The sequence below is a fragment of the Mastigoproctus giganteus genome, chromosome 1, assembly GCF_048544385.1.
Source record: "Mastigoproctus giganteus isolate SK-2022 chromosome 1, ASM4854438v1, whole genome shotgun sequence".
Classification (NCBI taxonomy): Eukaryota; Metazoa; Arthropoda; class Arachnida; order Uropygi; family Thelyphonidae; genus Mastigoproctus; species Mastigoproctus giganteus.
This window is the reverse complement of record NC_143575.1, coordinates 200,821,727-200,848,697: the sequence shown is the minus strand read 5'-3', so window position 1 is coordinate 200,848,697 and position 26,971 is coordinate 200,821,727. Positions and strand designations below refer to the sequence as shown.

Genomic DNA, 26,971 nt, shown 5'->3' with positions numbered 1-26,971 from the left:
GTTTTAGAAGTGGTTACCAAAATAATCAATACAATAGTTAGAAGAAAAGAAGAATGCTAGGGTGTCAGCTTTATCTTTAGCTGAGGATGCAACATAACCATAAGATTTTAACAAAAGTGGAAGTATAGATGGACAGAAGTTGCAACCAATAGTTTGGGCAAGACTCAACAGTCATTTGTGTAAAAGCAAGTTTTTTAGCACATTTATTGGAAAGGGGATAAGGAGGAATGCAGATTTAAGGATTTCATCCCTAAAGAATAATTTCACTGACACAATCTGAGGAAACATTGGGATCAGAGATTTAAAACATAACCAGAAAAATCACAAGGCAAAGTTGGTGCACTGTCGGGAATGACATGAAGCTAAGTGGTGCAGCATGTGGATCTTGTTAGGAAACCACTGCAGGAGAGATTAAAAGTTACTTTGAAAACTATTACCCATGAAATATCTAATTATCATGACTCTATTCTGGTACTAAGCAATGGTTAATTGTCATTAAAATCACTGTTATTAGCAACAATGATAGTGATTTTTAAATCAATCCATTTTTGAAAAATGGAGGGGGTGGATTATCTTCTTAAGTTTTTGAAATGGCAGTACTGCTAAAATCACAGCCAAGGCATTATTGTTGTTTTAGTAAAAGAGCTTTACCATAAAAACACAATTTTTCAATTTCAATATAATGCTATTTGGGTTGCATCTGTTTTTATTGCATCTAAAATTACAATGTCATGAGGTCTATTTTGCACATTCAGCAAATTCAGTGCCAAGCACATAACCTGGTGTCACTTCTATATGGTCTTGACACCATCTATTTTTCATTACAAATGAAATATTTCACTCCTGTCATTAAGTAATAAGAATAAATTGAAATATACTCTTCAAAAAAAAAAATAATAATAATAAATAAATAAAATAAAGCCTGTATTTCACTTACCATGGATTCTGAATCACAAACTGAAGAAGACCACTACGTAATGATTCAATAGTAGATTTTTCAAGCAAAGACCATTCACGGATTACAGCTTGTTTGAGTAATGAAGCTGCTTGAAACTGGACATAGTCTACTCTACTATTCTCTGGATAAAGAGAGAGAAAAAAATTGTGAATGTATAATTCAATATAAAGAGGCAAAAAGCAATTACTATTTTAGCTTTTTTCAGTGTGTTGATATAAAGACTAGGGCAGAATAACAAACAGAAAAAATAACACAATACAAAGTTTACAGAGAGGAAGCCTATATCTGTTGAAAATTCTTGGTGTTCTTTTACCAAGTACCTTCTTGCTTGTGCAATACACCTATCCCTATGTTTTCGCATATTGTAAATCCTGTAAACTAATTTTTTTAATGTCTTTAGAACTAACTCAAAACAGTGATCAGTTCCACATCTGTTTAAGCTTTTCTAACCTGCGCCTTTAAATGTGTTTCTGAACTTTTACATAGAACTCAACATAGAAAACAATTTTGTACAGCATGCAGGCAAACAGTTCCTCTTGCATTCCATCTTTTAGTTTTAATGGATATAGGAAATATACATTCCTGCAAGCAGAATATATTTTGTTTGTTTTGAAATTATGTGGATTTAAGGTTGCATCTGCAGCAAACACAGTTTTCAACTGCCTCCAAACCCTCCTCACTAAAAGTGAACTCAAACACAGTTAAACTTCATCAAATTTCTGATGATTGATGAAATGTCGTGTTATAAAATTCTTACCTTACAAATGCGGGAAGCTTCCAACTGCAAGAGATCAGCTACTAAGACAGAGTGGATGAAACAATGTTGATTACCTATATATATATATATATATATATATATATACACACATAGGCCAGATAGTACTATCTGCAGTGAAACCAACACTCAACCATAACATTATTCTCAAGGCCAAATACTGAATGAATAAAACCATAATATAGATTATGAAGAAAAAAAGTCATTATCAATAATAATAAAATAAATACTCTCATAAATTTTATTGTCATCAGGCTTGCAATCATCAAGAAAGAATTACTCATTATACATTAAAAAGAATACAAAGCTTTTTAAAATTATTGATCAAAATCAGACATGTGTTCGCTACTAACTGACACAGATTGGAGGAATAATATTGACTTATCTATCTATATACAATTTTGTATGCTGGACGGTTGGCCAATTATAGCAATGTATAGATTCTAGTCAGAGGTTTTAAATTGTGATTGGTGGAAACAGTGGCCTGATGATATGAATATGAGAGAAGATCCTTGGGGCAAAGAACAAACTTAATCTTCTTTTGACAGATCCTTATGTCTTATATAAGGACATATTCCATATGTCCTTATATAGGATATATGGAATATTATGAAATAAACACCCTTATACCATGTGATAATGCATTAACATTTTATTCACCTCAAATACAATGACTAAAAAGCTACATTTTAAGTTAATGACTAAAAAGCTACATTTTAAGCTACATTTTTACGTCATCAGCCTGCAATATGCATTATGTTAAACAATTTAGTATGCCTTATATTACAATAGGAAATATTAATATCAGGTTTTTGGTTATGATGGCAACTATACATTTCTTCTGAAGCAATTACAGTAAACTCTTTAAAATCTAGTATCTTCAGGGATTGAGAGGTGCCAGATCGTAAAATTTGCTGAATTTTAGAGATGTATACCATGAAGGTTGAGCAGTTTTGGAAAATCAAATTCAAATGAATATTTAACAGCTCAATTTATTTTAATCTGTAAACATTATAACTGGCTTGTCCTTTCATCTGTTTTTGCAAGATTTAAACTGCATGGATAATGCAATAGTCTTTATTCTCATAGCAGAACAAACTTATCTTCATAATGAGTTGCCCTGGAATTTCACAACTTTCAACAGACAATTTAAGCTACATTACAACTTTGAAAAAAAAACTCCAATTTCAAATATAACATCGAACAACTTCTTTACAACCATTTTGTCCAAGTATTGCTTCTAGAGACCACCTGCTATCTGATGAGGAACCAGTTGGCCCAATAACAGGCTGTCATAGCAGCCTCATCTTTTAAACAAATTGCCAATTAACTAAACAGCAAGCCATCTGTTTGAAAGCAGTGCAATACTAAGGCAACTCAATGCAAAGGCAGGTTTTTGTTCTCCTATGATTATTAAGGCCATGGCATTATCTATGCAGTGTAAATCCTGTTGGTTGCAAAAGCAGATTAAAGGACAAAATAATCCTGCAAGAATCTTATAAAGAAAGAAATTTCATTCTTTTTTTGCATGGATTCTTAAGAACAAATGGAATCATTGATAAGAGTGCCTGATTACTTTTTTTAATATTTCCAAATTGCAATATGTTGATTTTTTTTAGAAAACTGTGCCAAACTCCATTACTGTATATGTACAGTTATCCCCCCACTGTGTTTTCAAATGGGAGAATCTTTCTCCATGCAAAAAGAATTTAGGCAATTATAACTGGTCTATGTGATTAATGTGATTAAGACAATCTTCCTATATGACAATATTAAAATGTAACAGAAATTATGTAACTAAATGTTTCCACTCATTAGCAATCAATTAAAATTTGATAATGTCAACCGATGTGTGAGGGGAGATTAACCACATGCCAAAAAAATCTTATAACAATGTTTATGAATAGTTGTCAGTTAATTTTTCCCCTCTGGCCAGCATGTTCATAACATTATTTTTAATTTAAAAAATGCTTTGTTTTCACAAACTAAATTTAAATATTTACAGCATGACAACCAACAGATTTTTGCAAAAAATTTATTTAGTAGATAAATGCTGAAAAAATTCACTAATGATATATACATTAAAAAATATATATATTGTATATACAGTAAGTGCCGGTTACAGTGATCGCATTTTCAAATTTAATTTTGACTTTAATAAACGGCGATTCTAATAAGCAAAATTCAACAAATATTATCCACAGGCTATATAAAGCACAAATTTACACTTTGTTATCAAAAGTTTATTACTAATTAAATGATTCGTGAAAATCAGAAGAATATTATCCACAGGTTAGCAAAATAAAAATAAATTTATACTTACGTTATGTATATAGCTTAATTAATATATATATTAATTAAACAACACTTTGTAATATGATTATATGCAATTTTAAATAGTCACTTTAGTTTGCTTTAAATTATCATGACAAAGTCTATTTATAGATTTTTTTCAATATTGTATAACAGTCTATACAACAATACACCACATAGCACTGATAATTGGTACCAAAATTGTTCCCTGTTATGTGAAACCTTGCTGATTGAGGTATAATTATAATGGGTTTTAATTGAATGCATACCAGAGAAATAGTCTATAAACAAATTATAATAAATCTATAAACAATTTGCACTTGACAGACAATTAAAAGGATTTGAAATAAAATATATTGCAAAAATTTTATTAATGAAATGGTAACATCATGAGAGATGAGAAAAAAAGTTTACTGTTTATTTTGATATTTCAATAATGAAGTCTGAAGTCATCTCTTCTTTTTCTCAGCATGCAAGTCTTTGTAGCATTGAATCCCATCGTAAAATTTGCCAATCTTGATGCTACGTTCAACATTCGGATCTCCATTCATAATCGCCTCGCAGGCCATACAACCTCCCAAAAAACTTTCTCCAATTCTTCTGTTGAAAATTCTTTTGGTGCCACTTCAGTGTTATCCACTTCAGAATTGTTTTCCTCTTCTTCATATGCAGTTTGCTCATCAATTTCAAGGAGAGTTGCACTGTCTAAGTCATTTGCATGTGAGTCAATGCAGTCACGTACATTGGCAATGTCCAAAGTTTCAAATCCCAAGTCTTTTCCATTCTTCACAATGTCTTCGGCAATTGTCTGAACTTGTGATTCAAAAACAGTGAAATCATTAGCCAAATGGGGCAAAACATGCTGCCAAACAAATTGCATGTTGTCGGCAGTGATTTCTAGCCAAGATGCAAATATATTTTCGATCACATTCCTGATGTCATAATTTTTCCAAAATGTTTGTAAAGATGATGATCCCACTCCTGCTGAAGCTTCAATCACTTGGGAAAAAGTTCACTGCAGATAATATGCCTTGAATGTAGCAATTACACCTTGATGCATGGGTTGTAAGAGAGATGTTGTGTTAGGTGGAAGAAAGTATATTTTTACATTTTCATTGAGATCAGAAATTTCAAGTGGATGGCTTGGTGCATTGTCTAAAAGCAACAAAATTTTGAACTCCATCCCTTCATCTTCACAGTAATGTTCAACAGTCAGACAAAAATAATTTGTAAACCATTCTGTAAACAATTCCCTTGTAATCCATGCTTTCTTATTGGATCACCAAATTACTGGCAATGTGTTTTTTACGCAACTCTTTAAGATTTCTTGGGTTTTCTACTCAGAACACGAAGTAGAGGCTTCAATTTAAAATCCCCAGATGAATTTCCACTAAACAAAAGTGATAAACCATCTTTTGATGCTTTATATCCAAGGTTGGGCCTTTTCATTTTCAGCTAAAAAAGTTCATGAGGGCATTTTTTTCCAGAACAGTCCAGTTTTGTCGACGTTGAAAATTTGATTGTCCTTGTGGCCACCTTCTTTAATGATATCTTTTAATTCACTGGGAAATCTTGCAGCAGCATCTTTGATTGCACCTGCACCTGAGATATGAACATTGTGAAGGCCAACACGGTTTTTAAAGCGGAAAAACCAACCAAGACTGGCTGTAAATATTTCTTTAGTCTCCTCCTCTTCATTTTCTTCTTTTTCCTTCAGTGTGTTATAAAGGCTCGTGGCTTTCGGTTGAATGATGTTTTGACTCAAAGGAATTCTCTTTTGATTACAATCTTCTATCCATATTAATAAAAGACGTTCCATATTAAACAACAGCAAACTTCTTTGCTTAGTTATCACTTTCATCATGTAAGATGATGTAGAAATTCCCTGCTTTTTATACTGATCCTTCTTTCAAATAATCATTCGCACTGATGCTTCATTCATTCCATTTTCCCAGCATTTTAGTATACAATGCACCATCGTCATGGCACTTGATAATATCAAGTTTTTTTTTCTAATGTATTTAAAGGAGTAAAAGAAATGAAAAGTTTGAAAAGTTATCACGTTGTCTCATCAGAATGGAACGCTGAACACTTGCATGTTGATGCTGACTGCCTGAGGCAGGGCTACTGGCACATGTACATGTGAGAAATAGAGTTGGCACTGCAGCATATATGTATGCATACCTAGGCTATAAGGCAGCATATATGTAGAGTACTTGTCTAGCCAATTACTGAAAATTTAACTTAAACTTAGTCATAAATTTTATTTCTTCCTCCGAAAAATAACAGATTTATTATAAGTCAAGTACAGTGGTACCTCGGGTCACAAACTTAATTCGTTCTTTGACTCTGTTCGCAAACCGAAACAATTTTTCCCATTGAAATTAATGCAAATCCAATTAATCCGTTCGCCCGCCCCAGAAACATATTGTTTTTTGACTTTTTTATGGATTTAATGTGTGGCAAAAATATATAATATGAAATATACAGTATAACTTTACCTTTGTGGTTGATAGTTGCTGGCACAGGTAGATAGTAGAGGAGGAAGACTACTCCTTCGAAGGAGAGTCCCATTCCATAATAACATCGGGCATTTCTGGTGTTTTTTCTCTTATTTGTATCCTGGGAAGTGGTTCGATTGCTGGCTTGGTGGCTGGTGTTTTCACAAGATAACGATCCAGAGACATTTGTCTTTTTCTTTGTTGGATAATTTTCAGAAAATGGGACATCACGTTGTCATTTAAAATGTCCATTGCTCTGCTGGTCACAGTTTTGTTAGGGTGATGTTTCTCCATGAAAACCTGCACTTCACTCCACTTGCTACAAATTTCTTTGATCTCAGCACTTGAAACATGTACCATCTCTTCCTCCTCCTCTCCTGAGTGCTCCTCCTGCATAACTTTCATCTGTTCACATTGCAACTCAACAAGTTCTTCTGTGTTGATTTCTTGTCTGCGGCTCTCCACCAGCTCCACCACATCCTCCCCGTTGGCCTCCAAGCCCAAACTCTTGCCAATGGTCACAATCTCGTTTACTAGAGTTACATCTGTCTCCTCGAAGTCTCTATCAGGCACACAACCTGGCCAAAGTCTCCTCCAGGCAGATTGAAATGTGTGGTTAGAAACATTGTTCCATGCCTTGTCAATGAGGTTTATTGCAATGAAGGATATGGAAGTGATCCTTCCAAAAATCACGCAGGGTCAAATCCGTGTCGTTGGTTACCTGGAAACACCTGGAAAAAAGAGCCTTTGTATATAACTTCTTAAAGTTGGAAATTACTTGCTGGCCCATGTGCTGGATGAGAGGAGTGGTGTTAGGAGGCAGAAATCTGACTTTTATGAAGTCATATTCAACATCATGGTCTTCTTCCATACTTAGAGGATGGGCAGGAGTGTTGTCCATAACCAGCAGACACTTAAGGGGCAAATTATTTTCCTAAAGGTATTTCTTGACAGTTGCCGTAAAAACTTCAGTCAACCACTCCATAAAAAGTAATCTTGTTACCCAAGCCTTACTATTCGCAATACCGGAAGTTTACCCTTTAGCACTTTATTGCGTTTAAAAGCGTGCGGGTTTTCAGAGTGGTAAACTAAAAGAGGCTTAATCTTACAATCCCCACTTGCATTAGCGCACAATAAAAGTGTAAGCCTGTCCTTCATTGGTTTGTGGCTAGGCAGTGACTTTTCCTCTTGGGTTATGTAGGTCCTTCTTGGCATTTTTTTCCAAAAAAGTCCCGTTTAATCGCAATTAAAAACTTGATGCAGTACGTAACCTTCAGAGTTGATAAAGTTCGCAAATTCCTCCATATAGGCATCTGCTGCTTTTTTTGTCCGAACTAGCTGCCTCTCCAAGCCTAACAACACTATGAATTCCAGTTCGTCAACGAAACTTCTCGAACCAGCCTCTACTTGCTTTAAATTCATCAACGCTAGCATCACTTGTATTCAGCGTTTTCGCCACTAAATCACCGTGCAAAAGTAAAGCCTTCTCGCATATTAGGGCCTTGCTAACACTATCTCCAGCAAGCTGCTTTCATTAATCCAAACTAACAATTTTTCTACTTCTTCTAATACTTGAGACCTTTGCTTCATTAACATAGTCACTCCTTTAGCCACATCAGCCATCTTTAGCGCATCTTTGTTCTTTAAGATAGTACAGATCATAGATTTAGCCATGTCGTACTGCATGGCAAGATCAGAAACACAAACACCATTCTCATGTTTAGTTATTATTTCCTTCTTCGTTTCTACTATAATACGCTTAGGCTTCTTTACACCACTGTCACTAAGGCACCTCCGTAGCCAGGTGGGGAGGAGCAGCAGTGTGTAGCACACGCTTCTTGATTAGACCGGGGTTCGAGCCCGTCACCACCAAATACGGACGATGCGGAAAGGTCAGGGAATGACCACCGCATATTCCCGGAGCAATATAGCTTTAGTTGCTAATGCTCATAAAAACCAAACAACAACCACTGTCACTAACACTTTTCACTTTCTTGGGAGCCATAATGAGGGTTAATTTAATGCAAAAAGCAAAAAAAAATTTTATCAAGAACAACGCAACGACAAACAATGTTCACAGCGCGCAAACCTGAGTACAACTGATGCTGTTCACGAGCTGAAAACATGGCACCAAAGCCATGTTTGTGCGTTCGTGCGTCAAGGCATTGTTTGCGGGTCAAGTCAAAATTTGTTTGGAAATTGTGTTCGTCAGCCGATTTGTTCGTGACTAGAGGCGTTCGTGACCCGAGGTACCACTGTATATAATATTGGTGTAAATACACCACAGTTAACCCATAAGTTTAACTACATAAGTAGTGTAAAGGCATTGTTTAATTTTATCTCATATTAGTAGTGGCATGTGATGCAAGAAAGCAAGTGTATGAGCTTATGCAGCATCAGCCAAAAAAAAAAAAAAATCACACCATTCCCTCCAATATTGTGGTTACCTTCACAATGAGATAGCATGTATTGCACTACTTCGAATAAACAACGCTTCTCTAATGGAGGAGACTACTGTTATTTATTCTCGGTGGGCACCACCACACAGACGGCACTGTTTCAGAGCTTGTAGGCTCACTCTTCGGTGGGCGGGCAGGTAACCTGATAAGGCAAACATGCCATGACGGTTGCCAAGTTAATTCCACAATATGAGAGATAATAATAATATTTTGCAGACTAAATGCACAAGGCATGTTATGGGTTGAATTTAACTATATAATATTGGTGGAAATACACCATGGTTTACCCATAAGTAGTGTAAAGGCATCGTTTGATTTTATCTCATATTGTGGCTACCTTCACGAGATACCAGGTATTGCACTACTTCGAATAAACAACACTTCTCTAATAGAGGAGACTACTGTTATTTATTCTCAGTGGGCACCACCACCCAAATGGCACGATTTTGAAGCTTGTTGGCTCACTCATCGATGGGCAGGCAGGTACCCTGGTAATGTAAGCATGCCATCACGGTTATGAAGTTATGAAATTAACTTTATTCGAGTTCATTTTCCTCCTCCTTGGCAAAATTATCAGTAACAGACTGGGCAATTTCTTCTTCTTCTATTAAAGCTGTAGTAACTACCCGTTTATAACAGATTGTACAAACAAAAAGGCCCATTAAACCAAAAACTGTGAATGGTTTTTACTGTTTTATGGTTGTGATCTCTAGAAATTTGACCTCCAGAAGTGTGCTTCAGAAAAATATCACAGAGCTGTTCAAAACGGATTCTTATAACCGAAGATTCTAATAAATTATGAAAGTGTACTGCATTTTATCAATTTGAATCAGTTCTTTGAAATTTGATTCTGTAAAGCGGCTAATTCTAATAACCAGTGATCACTATAACTGGCGCTTACTGTATATATATTTATTTTTAAAGTTTCTTACTTAGTCAAATGCATACAGGGGGTGGGGGAGCAGAGAGAGAGAGAGAGAGAGAATCAATAACAATATTGTTATCAGAGAATTTTGCTCTATGCTTTAACCTATTTGCATGTACTGCACTGAACTGCTGGTTCAAGAGCCCACCAGCAATTACTGACATACAAAAAATGTCTAATTCCATTTTCTTCTGAGTTTGCTGAATGTGGTAATCATCCCATTGTTAAGTTGAATTACTGAAATAGCAGTGTACTGAAGTTACTAAATGTGTTGCATCACCGTCCAATTCAAGTGCTTTTTTGTAAAGCAATCATGCATTACACATATATACATAATTTCATCCCGTATGTCATGTACTTCCAATATCTTCCCTTATATATTTTTAACTTCTTCATTTGAGAGACAAATTTTTTTTTTTTTATTCAAACAGACTGTCATTGGACACTAAGAAATTTAGATAGGTACATGCCATCATTAATTGAAACTACTTAATAACAACTCATCTCTGTAGAACCCATGTAAAATGTCTCTATATGATGACAAACTATAGCTTCTTTGGTTTTATACGGTATTTTCAGCAAACTGCATAATCTGCATCTGCATAATCCTTCCGTTAAATGAAAAATCCTTCTGTTAAATCCCTTCATAGAAGTATAATACCAAAACGTGACTAAAGTAATTAATTTTGTAGGATTGGGTGAAAATCCTTCCAGGACTGTTCCTGGTCTGGGAATCATTGTTTTGAAAACATTCCCAACCCCAGTACAAATTCCTACATATGTTGAAAGCCACCACTTCATCACCAAAATAAATTCAACCATAAGAGCTGCATACCAACACTGCAGATGCATGCAAATGATATTTCTGCATACGAAGCACTTGTAGTGCTTCGTATGCAGAAATATCCTTCAGTAATGTTAACAGGTTTTGGGCATACAAAAAAAAAATTAGCTGTCAACTTTTCTTCTATGCCTGCTATGAATTGAGACATCTTCTGCTGTCTCTTTTATTTAGCAACCCACATTAAATTTGCCCATATTCAAAATTCAGTAAACCCTAAAAGGAAATTGCAATACCATTATACAAGGTGTGGCTATTAAATAATGAGACTGTTGCAATAAAATAAATAATGAAACATTTCACACCTTACAAGTTATCCCCTTCAATATAATTATTTATTTCTTCATAAATAAATATATAATCATATATTTCTTCCAAGCACAGAAACATTTCTGAAAGTAATCTTCTGTAAGCACTTTTAATGCTTCGGTCATTTTTTACCGAATATCTTCAGCGGTCTCAAAATTTGGTTCCCTTAAGAACTTCTTGTTGGTTTAGAAAAAAGAAAAAAACTCACAAGGGATTAGGTCCGGCATTCACACAGAGAGATTTCTTTTTTGTTCAGAAACTGGCAAACAGAGAGTGTGTTGTAGGCTGGATCATCAAACCATCCTTCCACAATTCCAGTCTCTTGCTTCAAATTTTTTCATACAGTCTTGTCAGAACTTCAAAGTGGGATGTTTGATTGACATTCTGATTTGGTGGGACATATTCAGCCATAATAATCCTTTAATATTGAAGAAAACAAGGAATGTATTTTTCATTTTGACATTTTTTCTCTTTTTTGGTCTAGGGAATTGTTTTGTCTTCCAATGTGTTGACTGTCTTTTAGTTTCTGAGTTTTAATGGAACAGCCATCATTCATCACAAATAATTACAGGAATCAGAAAGTCTAGATCGAGGATTCTCAAAGTGGTCAGTAGCAACCCCCAGAGGTCTTTGGGCAAGTTTGAGAGCTCGTTAATTCCTAATAAAGCCACTGGGGGTCGGTAAGATTATTAAAGAAACTATTTCCTCATAAAGATAATTCTAGAAATCTAGAATTAGTATACAAAACAAGTCATTAACTCAAGTCGCTAATGAAATAAGTTGTTAACTCAGGCAGTCAGCAAAGTGGCTTAGGGTGGAATCACACTATTGTCACCTCATGTGAGGTTACATGGAAACAAGTCAAAAATATAGGAGAGAGAGCTATATTTCCCATTTTGTTTACTGGTCGGAGACAAACTGTTGGTAATAGCTGTAGTCGCAAGTAACGCGTTGGCCTTATCGGCTAACGCGTTATCTTGCAAACTGCGAACACGTCCTCACGAGTTCGCAGTTTTCTGTTTGAGCAGAAAATTTTGTACGCCGTGAGTTTTCTGTCACACTGATAAAGATGGCCAAAGGAGGAAAATAGACCAACAGTATTACAATTTACAAATTTAGAGGAGGAACAAGTCGATCATTTCAGTTTGTACAACTCAATTTCTAACAAGTTCGATTTTTAGCATTGTGATGTTGTTTTTGTTATTAAATTTAATTGAAAAAAAATTTTGTTTTGTATTGTGATTGAATAAATCCTTATTCCAAATTAAACATTATTTCAACTTAAACATACAACTAATTTTTCCTTACCGTTGACTGAATTTCGAAATTGCGTATTTTGCCCTTGTATGTCATCCTTAATTAGATTACATTGGAAATTAAATTCTACTTTATTCATCTGTAAGTACATCTTAAAACGATTTTAATCTTCTTCTAAGTCCTGCAATAAATGATGGAATTCGTCTTTTTCTGTTCTCTTCCAGTTTATGTTGTGTATCTTACTCCCTTTTGTTTTCTTGGCCATCATTAACCGGCTATGGTCCTCATTTTCAATTTAAATATTTTCTGAAGTAGTGATAAAAAATTAAAGTTATATATTAAAGGGGCCCCAAAATTAAATATGGCCGGGGAAGGCTATTTCATCCTTAATCCACCTCTGTTCTCAGCTATAAGAAAATCATTTTCTAAATATTCTTCAAAATCTGAAGAAGAGGATGAAGTGTGGCAATTCATTTTGCCTCAGCTTTCCCCAAAGAGAACAACACATACATAATGTAGCATGGTAGTAATGTATCTCCTATGACCGACTTCGCAATTTACACTGAACAGTGTGTTTAAGGTAAAATGGCATGGGGGAGGGGTTCTCCCTTCTCCGAGTGACACAACATAAGGTGACAATCACTGTGTGCCCTTTAAAACATAAATAAATTGTTTTAGTTAGTGTACAAGCAGTTTTTCTTTCTAGTGGTCACACTCAGTTTTCATTTTTGCTGTCATCAAACTTCAGTGCTATTTCTAGTGTCAGCAGATATTTTCGTTCTGCAGTGTGTATTATTCATTTTGTTTTAATAGTTTCTTATTAAAATTATTTTAGTAAGAGTTTGAGTTGTGTTGAAATAATTTCTTACAGTAAACTCCTAATGATCATGTGTGACGCAAAAAAGAAGTGTCGTCAATATTCAGTAGAATATTTATATTTCAGGTTTGTGCCTTCTCCCAGTAATGACACAAAAACAATGTGACTTATGTAAGAAAACGTTTAGTGGTGATGCTATGAAACCTTCAAAAATGAAAGAACATTTAAAAAAACAGCATAATGATAAAAGTGACAAAGACCTTGAATATTTCAAGACAATGAAGGAAAAGTTTTTAAATTGTACAACACTTAAGCCCTTTATAAAATCATCTGCAGTACTGGCAGCCAGTGGTGGACTACAAGCATCATATGATATTGCTCTCCTAATTGCAAAGAAAGGAAAGTCACATACTCTGGGTGAAGAAATAATTCTACCCGCTATAAAAGTAGCAATAGAGTCAGTTACAAAAAAGGATGCTAATCCAGTTTTAAGGGGTATTCCACTTAGTAAAAATACAGTGCAACAGAGGATTGCTGAGAGGGCAAATGATGTCCAAACAACAGTAAATTCAGAGCTGAAAGAGGTTATGTTTGCTATGCAATTAGATTAGTCAACATTTGGAAGTATAATATTTTAATGTCATTTGTACTGTATTACAGTACAGTAAACCCCCGCTATTCGTGGTATCTGTATTCGCAGTCGCTGATTTAATATAAAATGAAACCTAAAAAAATGTGAATTTTAAAGCGCCTTGAATATTTTCCGCCATAAAAAAACATGGGCGTGGCTAAAATTATCTTTCTCAGTCAAAACAGCGCTTAGTGGGTGGGGGGAGAGGGGTGACAAAATCGCGAGTGTGGATGTTTCTCGCTAATCCTTGTTCAGTATGTGTTATGCGCTTGTCATGGAAGGTTTCGTCGTTTGCTTTTAATTTATATGCTTAAAAATTGAATAAATTTATAAATTGATATGCTTACAAAAGTGATAAATCTACCGTTTTGCAGTGTAAAACAGACTTTTTCGAGTGTGTTAACGGAAGAAGATGACTTTATTGTGGACAAGTTCTTTCTAACCCATACAAAAATATGGCTACAAATAACAAGAGAAATGTGAAAATATCAAAGAAGGTGATGACATTAGCGAATAAAATTGAGTTATTCGAAAAATTTCTAATGGTGAAAGTGTCTCCTCAGTGGCAAAACATAAAATCAATGAGTCAAGGGTACGATCAATCAAAAAATCGGAAGAAAAAATCTGCCGTAGTGGCCGTGAAAATGCGCTAATTGCTTCAAAAATTTGCTCTGTAACTCGTGATGTTAAATTAGAAAAAATGGAAAAGCTTTAAATCTGTGGATAGAAGACCGAACTCAAAATAAAATTCCGTTAAGTTCACTCATCATTCATGAAAAGACAAAACTCCTTTATCAACACTTTAGCGAAACTGGTGAGAGCACTGGCGGGATAAGTTTTTTTTGCTAGCAAAGGTGCTGGTTTGAAATTTCTAATAAATATCACATTTAATATTAAATTGTTTCTTATTTTCATTTCGATGCCTTATGCTTGCATTTCACTATGTACTGTCTACGTACATAGTCATATTATGAAGGTACATATAATACATACATAGACAAAATTTTAGAGTAGTTTTTCTTATATATTTCATACTTAGGAACGGAACCCATTTATTACTATGGGAGCCATAACTCAGTATTCGCGTTTTCGGTATTCACAACATTTCTCAGGAACGTAACCCCTGCGAATAGCGGGGGTTTACTGTACAAGTAAAAAAAGCAATAATTGATGAATTCCTTTTTGCCAAATCTTAAAAAACCAAAGGTGAAACAATTTTTAGATGTGTGAAAAGTACAACATTCCCTTTAGTAATATAACTGCAATTGCAACGGATGGGGCTCCACCTATGGTTGGTAAGTACAGAATATTTTTTGCTTTAGCTAAAAAAAGAAAATCCTAAAATACAAACAGTACATTGCGTTTTACACAGACACCACCTTGTTGCAAAAAACATAAGTGAACAATTGCATGCTGCTTTGCAAATTTGTATTAAGGTAATAAATAAAATAAAAGCAAATGCTCTTAACAGCCGACTGTTTGCTATGCTATGTGAAAAAAATTATGAAAATTTCAACCAATTGCTCCTTCAAACAGAAGTAAGATGATTGTCAAAAGGTAACTGTTTGCAAAGACTTCTAGAACTTTATAACTCAGTGGTGGGATTTCTGTCCGAGCACAATCAATCATTTGCTGATAAATTTAGTCAGTGTAAAAACCACCTCTTTTACCTTGCTGATATATTTTCAAAATTCAATGAAGCACAAAAAAAAAACTGAAAGGCAAAGACATCACAATTATACAGAGTTGTACAATTATTTTGGGATTTCAAGAAAAGTTAATGCTCTTCAAAACTTCACTGGGTCGTAGAAATTTTCACTTCTTTCCAAATGTCATCTTTAGAACAAGAAGCCGATGGAAATTTTTCAGATGCCGACATATTTATTTATGTAGCTCACCTCGAGCGCTTAAAAGAGGATTTCTAAAATAGATTCAAGGATCTCAAAGTTATGAAAGTTCCAGAATGGATATGTCTCCATTTCATGCAGAGGGTGATAGGAACAATTTGAATCTGGATTTGCAAGAGGAAATTATTCAAATGAAGATGGACCTAGAAGCTAAATCACTGCACTCAAAAGAAAGTTTCAGGGGATTTTGGACAAGTAAAAATATTATTGAAAACTACCCCAAACTGTATAAAACTGTTGAGCCTTTATTATTGACCTTTCCAACTTCATACTGGCAGAAGCCGGCCTTAGCCACACTAACAGTATTTTAACTAAACAGAGAAATCAACTAGATCTGAAAAATAATGGAGATCTAAGATTAAAACTAACAAATCACAAACCCAATATTTCCTCTCTTCTAAAAGCACATCAACCACATCCTTCACATTAGACATGCAGTAAGTGTTAGTGTTCATTAAATTTTTTTAATATGCATTGCAAATCATACATTTTCTAAAAAAATTGTTTATAAAATATATTAACTCAAAGCTTATTGTTCTTGGGGATTTTTGTTATTACTGAATTTTTACTTAGGGGGTCTCTGACCAAAACATTTGGGAACCCCTGGTCAAGATCTTCTTCAATGTTTTTCAAAACATCTCCACAAACTTGGAGTCTTCTCGTTCTTTGATCTTATCTACATTCAAAATTTCTGGCATCATCTTGGCACACACATTTTTCATGTCTAATTTTTCAGTTAAAATTTGTCTTTGTCCATATTGAGTTCTCATGCAACCATTTTAATGCTTAAATGATGATTACTCCTAATCAATGTCCTTGGCTGATCCAAATTTTCATCTGTGCCATTCAAACATGTAAGCTCTTAACGTAGTACCTTCCCCATAATCTTGACATAAGTCATAACTTTCAAACTTTCAAGATGGTGTTTTTTTTTTAGTTTTGTTAAAAATTTGAGGTTGATTTGTTGTTCAATTCTTTTGTCTGTCATTTTTCTGGCAAACAGAAAAAACGCAAGATAATGAAAACATGTTTCACTGCAAAGCGAATGAGCATCTTAGAACACGATTTGGCAGACAAATACGGAAAGGTTCAAGGTCAACTTCTGTGACCTTGTTTAACAAGTGGCACTTGGTATGTAGTGGCTGCACATGCAGTCTCATTATTTAATAGCCCCACCTTGTACTCAGGACTCCACAAATAGTGTTGAAATCATGATGATGCCTGAAATAGGGATATACAATATTACATTTGGTTGGCAAAAATTTAGGATTCATGTTGGATTTATTCACGTTGGATTTGCTTGGCGTTTTTTTTTTTTTTAAGAAAACTCCAATACTTTAGCATTAGCATTAGTAGAGGCACATGATGCAAGAAAGCAAGCTTATTCAGCATCAGCCAAAAAAAAAAAAAAAAAAAAAAACACACACCACTCCCATTTCACCCCTCCGTTCGCTCGAAATACCTGTCCAGTTGAGCCTTAAATTTGTTTAGGCTATCAACTTCAACAACAAGTGATGGAAGTCGGTCCACCAACCAACCACCCGCTGGCCAGAGGCAAATTTCCGCACATCTATCTGACATCCGTCCTTCCTCAATTTGAATTTATGCCCTCTGAGCTGATTATTCTGAGCAAGATGAAGAATCCCATTGGCATTGAGCATGCTCAAACCATTCAAAGCCTTATACACCTCTATCAGATCACCTCGCCGGTGCCTAGTCTCCAGACTCTGTAATTTGCAAAACTTAAGCCTTTCTTCGTAAGAGCAACCCTTTGTTCCATTCACTAATCTTGTTGCCCTTCTCTGTACCCGTTCCAGCAGCTCTACATCCTTCTTGAAATGAGGCCTCCAGACCTGTATACAGCACTCAAGATGTGGCCTAACCATTGCCTTATACAAGGGAATAATCACCTCCTTATCCCTGCTAGAAAAATTCCTGTATATCATTGACAAGACACCATGAGCTACTCTTGCAGCTCATCTGCACTGCTCAGAGAACTTCATATCTGCCTGAACAATTACCCCCAGGTCCTTTTCATTCTCCACCACTGTCAGTGTAGTACTGCAGAGTTGATACGTTGCTCTGGGGTTACTGTTTCCCATATGTAGTACTTTACATTTGTCAATGTTAAACTTCATTTGCCACCTCTCAGCCCATCTGTTCAACCTTTCCAGATCCTGTTGCAGCAGTATAGCGTCAGTGGTGTCCTTAACAACCCTGCCAACCTTTGTATCATCTGCAAACTTGGACATTAAACTTGATATCCCATTATCAATATCATTCATAAACACCGAAAACAACAACGGACCCAACACTGAACCCTGAGGAACTCCACTAATAACATTAGTCCACGTTGAGCAGTGTCCATTGATTACCACTCTCTGTCTTCTGCCACTCAACCATCCCCTTATCCATAGCAGCAATTTGCCTCCAAACTTGGACATTAAACTTGATATCCCATCATCAATATCATTCATAAACACCGAAAACAACAACGGACACAACACTGAACCCTGAGGAACTCCACTAATAACATTAGTCCACGTTGAGCAGTGTCCATTGATTACCACTCTCTGTCTTCTGCCACTCAACCATCCCCTTATCCATAACAGCAATTTGCCTCCAATGCCACACTGCTCCAATTTGTGCAGCAGTCTTCCATGTGCAACAGTATCAAAAGCCTTTCTAAGATCCAAATATATAATATCAAAGTTATTCCCTGCATCCAGTTCTTTTGTGACTACATCATAGTACCCAATCAAATTGGTCAGGCAAGACCTGCCCTTAACAAAACCATGCTGCGTTTGAGCTATAACTGAATTCTTGTCTAGATGATCCTGCAGTGCTTCTTTAACCAGTGCCTCCATTAATTTACCTGGAACAGAAGTTAAACTAACAGGTCTATAATTACTTGTGTCAGCCTTTGATCCTCCTTCATGAATTGGGGTTATATTTGCACATCTCCAGTCTATGGGTACCTCCCCTGAGTCCAAAGAAGCTCTCATAATTATGGCTAGGGGTTTGCTTACTTCCTTTGCTGCCTCCTTTAATATAACTGGATAGATCCCGTCCACCCCAGGTGCCTTTTTTATGTTTATCCTCAACAATCTCTCCTCCACTTTCCTCTCAGTTATTACAAAATCATCCAGCTCACTGCCAATGTTTACTTTACCTACATCATTCTCCTTCCTGAATAACTCCTCATGCGTGAATGTAGATGCAAAATACTCGTTTAGATTGTTAGCCACCTGAGCAGGATCCTCAACTGTTGAACCATCAATATCCAGAGGACCAATCTGATTCATCCCTTTCCTTCTTGAGTTTAAATAGATAAAGAACTCTTTTCTGTTTTTCTTTGCATCCTTTGCCAAGGATTTTTCGTAGTCTGCCTTTGCCTGCCTAATCTCCTTTGTGACTTGGTTACAGACCAACTTATATCTATCATAGGCTTCCATGTCACCCATTAATTTGTATGTATCCCATGCATTTTTCTTCTCTGCCTCATGTCTCATTAGTTCATCTGACAACCATTTAGGCCTAAACCTTGAACAATATTTCTTAGTTGGTATGTAAAGCCTGGTAGCCTCCAAGATTAGTTCCTTGAATGCTTCCCATTTTGAGTTTGCTGTTGGTAACATCATCAGTTGGTCCCACTGTATAGAATTTAAATACTGTCTCAGACCATCATAGTCGCCTTTACGAAAACAAAAACCCTTCCCTTTACCTCTGATGGTAGTTACCTCCTTGAGTAAATCCCACTTCAACACACTGTGATCACTGCCACCTAGTGGTTCATTTATCTGCAGATTCTTAATGCATGAAGAATCACTACTGATAATCAGATCAAGAGTATTGCTCCCTCTTGTTGCCTCACGAACATGCTGATGTAGAAAACAATCATCCAATAAATCCACAAAAGCCTTGCTAGTCTGCGAGTGACCAACCCACAAATTCCAGTCAATATCTGGGAAATTAAAATCCCCCATTATAAGACTCTCTGATTTACTGGCCCACTATTTCCCTGTACAATATCTTATTATACTCATCAGAGTCATTAGGCCTATAGCACACTCCTACTCTCAATTTTGATTTCCCTATGCTTATGTCACACCAAACTGACTCGACACTGCCCTGTCCATCGATGTCGACTGGCTTCACTTCCTTGGACTTTGTGTTTCTTAACTAATAGCATAACCCCTCCTCCCCTCCTGTCCTGTCTATCCTTTCTATACACATTGTATTCCCCAAATTCCAGTTCCGCATTCCTTATATCTGTGTGACACCACGTCTCTGATATCCCAACAATATCTGCCTTTGATGTTTTGAGCAATACCTCAAATTCATCAAATTTATTTAACCGAACTCCTAGCATTGGTGTACACACAGGTATACATGCACCTGTTTCTATCTTGGCTACCCTAACACAACCCATGTGTTTACTTGTACCGCAATGACTCCCAGCAGTCTCTGAAATATCCTGCATCTTGTTTTTCAGGCTTCTGCTCATTTCAATAGAAGCAGTGCAAGAATCACTTCCACCTCTGCCAGTGGCTACTGTTAATTTATTAGTCCTTGTATCCCCCCCCCAACTAGCAGTTTTCCGATCCTCCTATATTGCCTCGACAGCATCAGCAAAAATTCTTGCACCCTTTCTATTTAAATGTATCCCATCCCTGTAGAAGCAATCTCTCCTGTTAACAAGTACAGTCCAGGCTGAAAAAAATTCTACCCCTTGAGCCTTGCACAATCCCTCCAGGGCCGAATTGATCGACAAGGCTCTCATCATATACTCCCTCCTATCATGTCTGGGCAGAATTGCAGACACTTTCAAGTTCAACCCTAATTTACGGCTTTTTTTCAACAGTGACCTGTACTTGCTAAGTAATTCTGCCGGTCTCCTACTCTTAATATCATTAGTGCCAACGTGTACAACTATATCACCTTTTGTGCCCTTAAAAGATGATATCCGCTCTACAACGTCATCAACCTTTGCCCCTGGCAGACATACCCTGGTCCTATTCCACCTATCCTTTTTGCAAAGCATGTTCCCCGCTTCCCTGACAATAGAGTCACCAACAACTACTAGTTCCTGTGGGACCAGCGCATTCTGCCTAGGGGGCTGCCTCTGTGTTGCCTGATGACCAAGTGCAAGCTCTGGCGTTGATGTGGGCGGCTGAGAGCTTGATGGGCCCCTCAATTTATTTCCTTCGAGAGCATCCACCCTGTCCTTCAAGCTCTCATAAAGGCCCATAACAACGCTGAGTTGTCGCCTGATTTCCTTGCACTCCTTACATCGTGCACACACAAAGACATCCCCCTTGGCAGTATAATGTCCCGTACCCGACTGCTCCGGAAACATCAAGCAAACAGTGCATTTTAAAAGACTGTGATTCAGAGGGCAACTGCCCCCCCTCAGTTCTCCCCTGAACCACAGCACTCCCATTAGCTTGAGCCTTTTGCTTTGCTGCTCTGGTCTGAGTCATGATTCCAATTTAATTCAATAAAATTTCCAAACAAAATTAAATCCTTAAGTTATATCCCAAAACAGTTATAACGCTATATTTATTTTTTTCGGTATCTAGTGTTTTCTACGAGTTCCCTTTATATAACTTCCGTATCACGTGTACCACTATAGTTATGTATTAATTATTTGTTACGATTAAGTTGTTATATATATTATATATAGAGTTAAAAGTACAATTTAATTGACAATAAAGTTTATCAAGATTAATAGATTTACTGATTAATTGACAATATTATATTATGCACTATACTACACTAAGGTTATGCTATCATGTAAAAATGGCGGGAATTCACGAACGGTACTTCTACGGACTCGTAAGTATTGATTAGCTTCCAAATCTCGCTATCTCAATTTAGAATAAACTAAGGACCCTGACTAGGTCTATAATCTACTTATAGAAGATAATTTAATATAACAATTGGTTAATAAATCGACTAAATTTGGTTAAAAAAAAAAAGACCTCTCGTTCAATTTGTAACATGTGGATTTGATACCGTTACCGATACTAAGTAATACCTACAAAATCTCTGTCTAAGTTAAACTTTAAACTAAGTATCGTAACTAGGAATATAAAGCTACTCTAGGAATAAGTTAATATGACAATTTAAGCTAATAAATCAGGAAAAACTTCTCTGTTCCAAGAACGTCAAAGAGCTTCGTCCACACATGCTACTCTCGTACCCAGACTTGTTCACATTAAACTTGAATTTCAGCAGATTGCAATTTTCAGAAAATACAAGTGAAGGAAGGTTGTTCAAAAAAACTAAAGTTGCAGGAATAAATGAGGAAGAAGAAAAGATGGTTCTGTGTACCTGAAGTTGACTAGTAAACGGATATTCCATGGTTGTGGCAGGTGTTTGGATCGGTTCAAAAAAGGAAGTTGGAAGACTCACATCTGGTGAGTATGGGCTTGGCACACCCTGGGTCCTGGAGCTGGATATCATCATCCTTCTCTTTCTTGGTGATTCCATTCTACTTCTGACACACACACACACACACACACACACACACACACACACACACACACACACACACACACACACACACACACACACACACACTCTCTCTCTTTCTCTCTCTCTCTGGGTAATTCGGAAATTTTTTTTTTTTTGGCTGGTGCAGCATAAGCCTCAGGCTTCCTTGCACCATATGGCTAATAATAGTGATAATAATTACAGAAGCCTATTCAGAAGGACAGTGCCTATGGAAGTATCTCTAGAAAAGGCATGTAGCAAAAACGGAACGTCTATGAGACTGAGAAATGGAGAGATTTTGTAAGAGTGTGTGTGTGCTATGGGGGTTTATCGGCACATAAGCTGCTGTGGCTATAATGCGCCTATTCACATGAAAATGCTAAACACAAAATTTAAGCATAGCTAAAAACATGATTTAGGCATAACAGCTTGGTTGCGTTTACAGAGATATTTTAGAATTTATCATAAAGTCCAATTATTTTCAAATAAGAGAAAAAACTCGTTGATGTTTGCATCATCTCCAATAATATGTTGCAATGTCATTTGTTCTCGTAGATTTCTCAGGGAACACAGGACGGATGTTCTGTCCTGTTGATATTGAGGGCAGTCAATCAGAATATGTTTGACTGTTAAATTTTCTGAACAGTATGGACATTGAGGAGGATCTTCGCCTCTGAGCAGATGGAGGTGGGTCAGATATGTGTGTGTGTCCAATACGTTCCCGTGCAAGAACCACTTCTTCTCTTCGCACTGTTTTGGTGCTAGAGCGCCAATGCTTTGGATCCTGTTTCAACTGATAGAGTTTATTATTCTTTTGCGTGTGCCATAGCTCTTTCCACTTCGCGAAACCTGCTGTTCGTATGATGTGACAGTAGTCAGAGGCTGGAACCGGAATGGAGGTTAAATCAAAGGTTGACGGATTTTTAGCATTTTCATCAGCAAGTTCGTTACCCTTTATCCCCGAATGTGCTGGGATCCAGCAAAAGGTCACTGATTGATGGCATTCTTCAATTTGTAATAGGAGTCTTCCGATTTGATTTAACACAGGATGAGCCTTGTAGGAGGAGTTTTGCATTGCAGTTATTGAGCTGAGAGAGTCTGTGTATACAACATATTTTACAGATGGGTTGAGATTCAGGTTTTCTAAAGCTAATTTTATTGCATGAAGTTCTGCGGAGAAGCTGCTGTACTCAGGTGGAAGGGCAGCTGAGATGATAGTAGAGGGGAAATACTGCCGCTGCTCCAACGGCTGAATGTGATTTGGAGCCATCAGTATATATGGGTAAAAAATCAACGTATTGCTGAATATGGCTTGCATGGAGTTGTTTCATATTGAGTGTTGGTAGACGATTCTTTCCCCATTTGTCAAGATAAGTATTCAAATATAACTGAGGAGGCGGAATCCATGGAGGTTGGGAGTAATTCATTAAATGTTGCCTGTTGAAAATTTGAACATTCCAACTCTGCATTAACTCAATGAGGCGTAAGCCTGCCGGTCTTATTTTACTGGGTTTATTTCTATAGAGGTTTTGAAGTGGTGGATTAAAGAGGTATGGCTGAACAGGATGATGACCGCAATTTTGTATTCGGGCTGCATACTTTAGAAGCAGCGTTTTTCTGCGGAGGTGAAGGGGGGCTCATCAGCTTCAATGTACAAACTATGAGTAGGAGACGTCCTGAAAGCACCAAGTGCAATCCGCAATGCGCTATGCTGTATAGGATCCAGCCATCTCAATGTACTCTTACGGGCGGAATCATAAAGAGGAGCACCATAATCCAATCAGGATCTGATCAATGCTCTATATAAGAGCAACAAAGATGTACGATCTGCTCCCCAAGACAAGGCAGATAAAGCTCTTAGTATGTTCAGCTTTTTGAGGCAGGATATACGCACAGATTTAATGTGCTCAAGGAAATTTAGTTTCCTGTCAAGGATTATTCCCAAGAATTTGATGTTGTTAGTCACTGGAACGGTAAAGTTTTGCATCTGAAGTTCGGGATCTGTATGCATTTTCCGTTGATTACAAAAGTGGATTGCAACAGTTTTCTGCTGTGACAGATGACAGCCATTTAACTCTGCCCACCTTTGGACTTTATTTAAAGATATCTGCAGCTGCCGTTCAATGGATCTCATATTCAGAGAATGGCAAGAAATAGAGAGATCATCGGCATAAAGGTAGGTCTCAACAGTATTTGGAAGATCTTTTGTGATGGAATCGATTCTTAGGGCAAATAGGGTTGCACTCGGTATGGACCCTTGTGGCACTCCTTCTTCCTGTAAAAATGTCATAGAAAGCGAGTTGCGGTATCGAACTTGGAACGAACGAGTCCTGAGAAAGTTCCTGATGAATATAGGAAGGTTGCCTCGTAGACCTAGAGCATGGAGGTCACTGAGAATGCCACGATGCCAGGTAGTATCAAATGCCTTTTCTATGTCTATGGAAACCATAACATGATGTTCATTTTTCACAAAGGCATTACGAATTGCAAACTCAGCTTTGATCATGAGATCTAAGGAGGACCTGTTCTTTCGAAAGCCATGCTGATTATTGCTAATTAGTTGTTGCATTTCGATGATCCAAACAAGGCGATTATGGATCATTTTTTCAAGTAATTTACCGAGGCAACTGGATAGAGAAATAGGTCTATAACTGTTAGGACAGGTAGGATCTTTACCGGGATTCAAAAAGGCAAGAACTGTGGCATGATGCCAAGAGCTGGGATAAATGTTTTCCATAAATATCCGGTTATAATAGACCAGCAGTATTTGTAAATTTCTGTCACCAAGGTTTTGTAACAATGTAAGATATTCCATCTGGCCCAGCGGCACTGTTGCGTGTTGTTTTAATGACATGTATAAGTTCATGATATTGAAGAGGCTGATTATATGGAAAGAAAACTGAGGTTCGAAAGTTGATGGCTCGTTGTTCAGTCTTGGTCTTTATTTTCTGGAAATCCGGAGAATAATTTGATGCCGCAGAAACTTCGGCAAAAGTTTTAGCCAAGGCATTTGCAATTTCTTGAGGAGTAGATAGTTCTTGCCCATTCCATGAAAGAATTGGTGAAGGGGTGGTTGGAAATTTTCCGGAAATCTGCCTGATTTTCTTCCATATTGACCTGGAGTTAGTGTTTCTGTTTATGGTAGATGCAAACCGAATCCAAGAATTTTTCTTTGCTTCTCTTTGAGTGCGACGTGCTTTTGCTCTTAGTTTCTTGTAATTGATAAGATTAGCTGTGGTTGGGGATCTACGAAATAAATTCCACGCTTTATTTTTTAACTTCTTAGCTATTGTGCATTCTTGATTCCACCAATAGTTAAGGTGCCGTCGGGATTGGGGATTCGACAATGGAATTGAACATTTAGCTGCAGATATTATATGTGAAGTGATATAATCTGTGGCTTCATCTATTGACTGTGTTCGTATATATTGTTCATCCAGGGTGACAACTGATTGAAATTTGACCCAGTTGGCTTGAGAGAACTTCCATTTCCTGCAGGGTATGACTAACGGTGGTTGTGCAGTGAGCAGATCGCAAATAATCGGAAAATGGTTGCTGCCCATGGGATCGTCCATAACAGACCATTCTATAATTGGAAACAGAATCGGGGAACATATTGATAGATCGATTGCAGAGGTTTGTCCAGTTGGTAGTTGTATGTGAGTAGGTGCACCAGTATTAAGAACAGTAAGGTAATATCCAGAAAGGTTTCAATTACGCGGCCATGTATATCTAATTTTGTCGATCCCCATAAGGGGTTATGGGCATTGAAATCACCCAAGAGACAGACGGGGGGGTACTAGTTGCATTAGCAGGTTTTCAAGATCTTGGTAAGAGAAGGTATGACTTGGTGGGAGATAGACTGATACCAGTGTTAAAGCAATCTGGGTTATCAAACGTACGGCGACAACTTCAATTGTAGTTTGCAAAACAATTTGCTTGGTCGGGATATTTGAGCTGATTAAGATGGCCACACCCCCACGGGCAGTATTTGAATTATTACGATCGTGCCGATAGATGGCATAGTTCTTTATGTTGGTGGAAATTTGCAGAGTTAGATAGGTTTCCTGTAGACAGAAACCAACTGGAGAGTAGCGGTTAATTAAGACTTGAATATCATTAAGGTTGCTACGAAATCCTCTACAATTCCATTGTAGAATGTAAGGCATTACTGATGTTTAGTAGAAGAAGTTGCTTCTGACTGTTTTTTTAATGTGACTGTCTTGTGACGTTCAGGCCTTGGTTTGTCTTTTTTTGGGAATAATGGTTGACCAGTGTCCATTTCTTCTTCCGCATATATTTCTAAGATCGGTTCTTCCTGTCTGGATGAGTCAATAGTATCCATAGACATTTCTTGGATATTCTTTTTTAAATTTGTATTACAATTGTTCGATACAGAAGAAATCTCACTGGGGGAGGAGAAGGAGATGTAGCTGGTACTGTAATTGCAGTATTACTTGCCTGGTTCAACTGTTTTGGGACATTGGACTGTTGCTGAGAGAGAACAGTCCGAGCCCAGCCAGAGATTGAGGTGGTAGAAGGGCCTGTAACATCAGTTTGGGTGGCTACTGATTGATATTTTTGCGCAATATTGGCATACGTACGTTTATTCATACTGGGAGCAATTAATTTCCGTGCTTCCTGAAAGCTCACTTTATTTTCTATCTTATATTTAACGATTTGCTTTTCAGTTTTCCATCTGTCACATGTCCTTGAGTAGGCAGGATGGTTTCCCTTACAGTTGGGACAAGTCATTTCTTTTGCTAAACAGTCACTTTGG

The 26,971-nt window shown here is 36.9% G+C and overlaps 1 protein-coding gene across 1 annotated transcript in view; it reads right to left on the bottom strand.

Moving 5' to 3' along the window:
• The window catches only part of LOC150091450 (exportin-4-like), a 748,459-nt gene that overhangs the window by 649,666 nt on the left and 71,822 nt on the right, over positions 1–26,971 (bottom strand). The window contains exon 3 of the mRNA XM_090383995.1: positions 938–1,079. Within this exon, the coding sequence (XP_090240121.1) occupies positions 938–1,079 (142 nt within the window). The remainder of the gene's footprint in view (positions 1–937; positions 1,080–26,971) is intronic.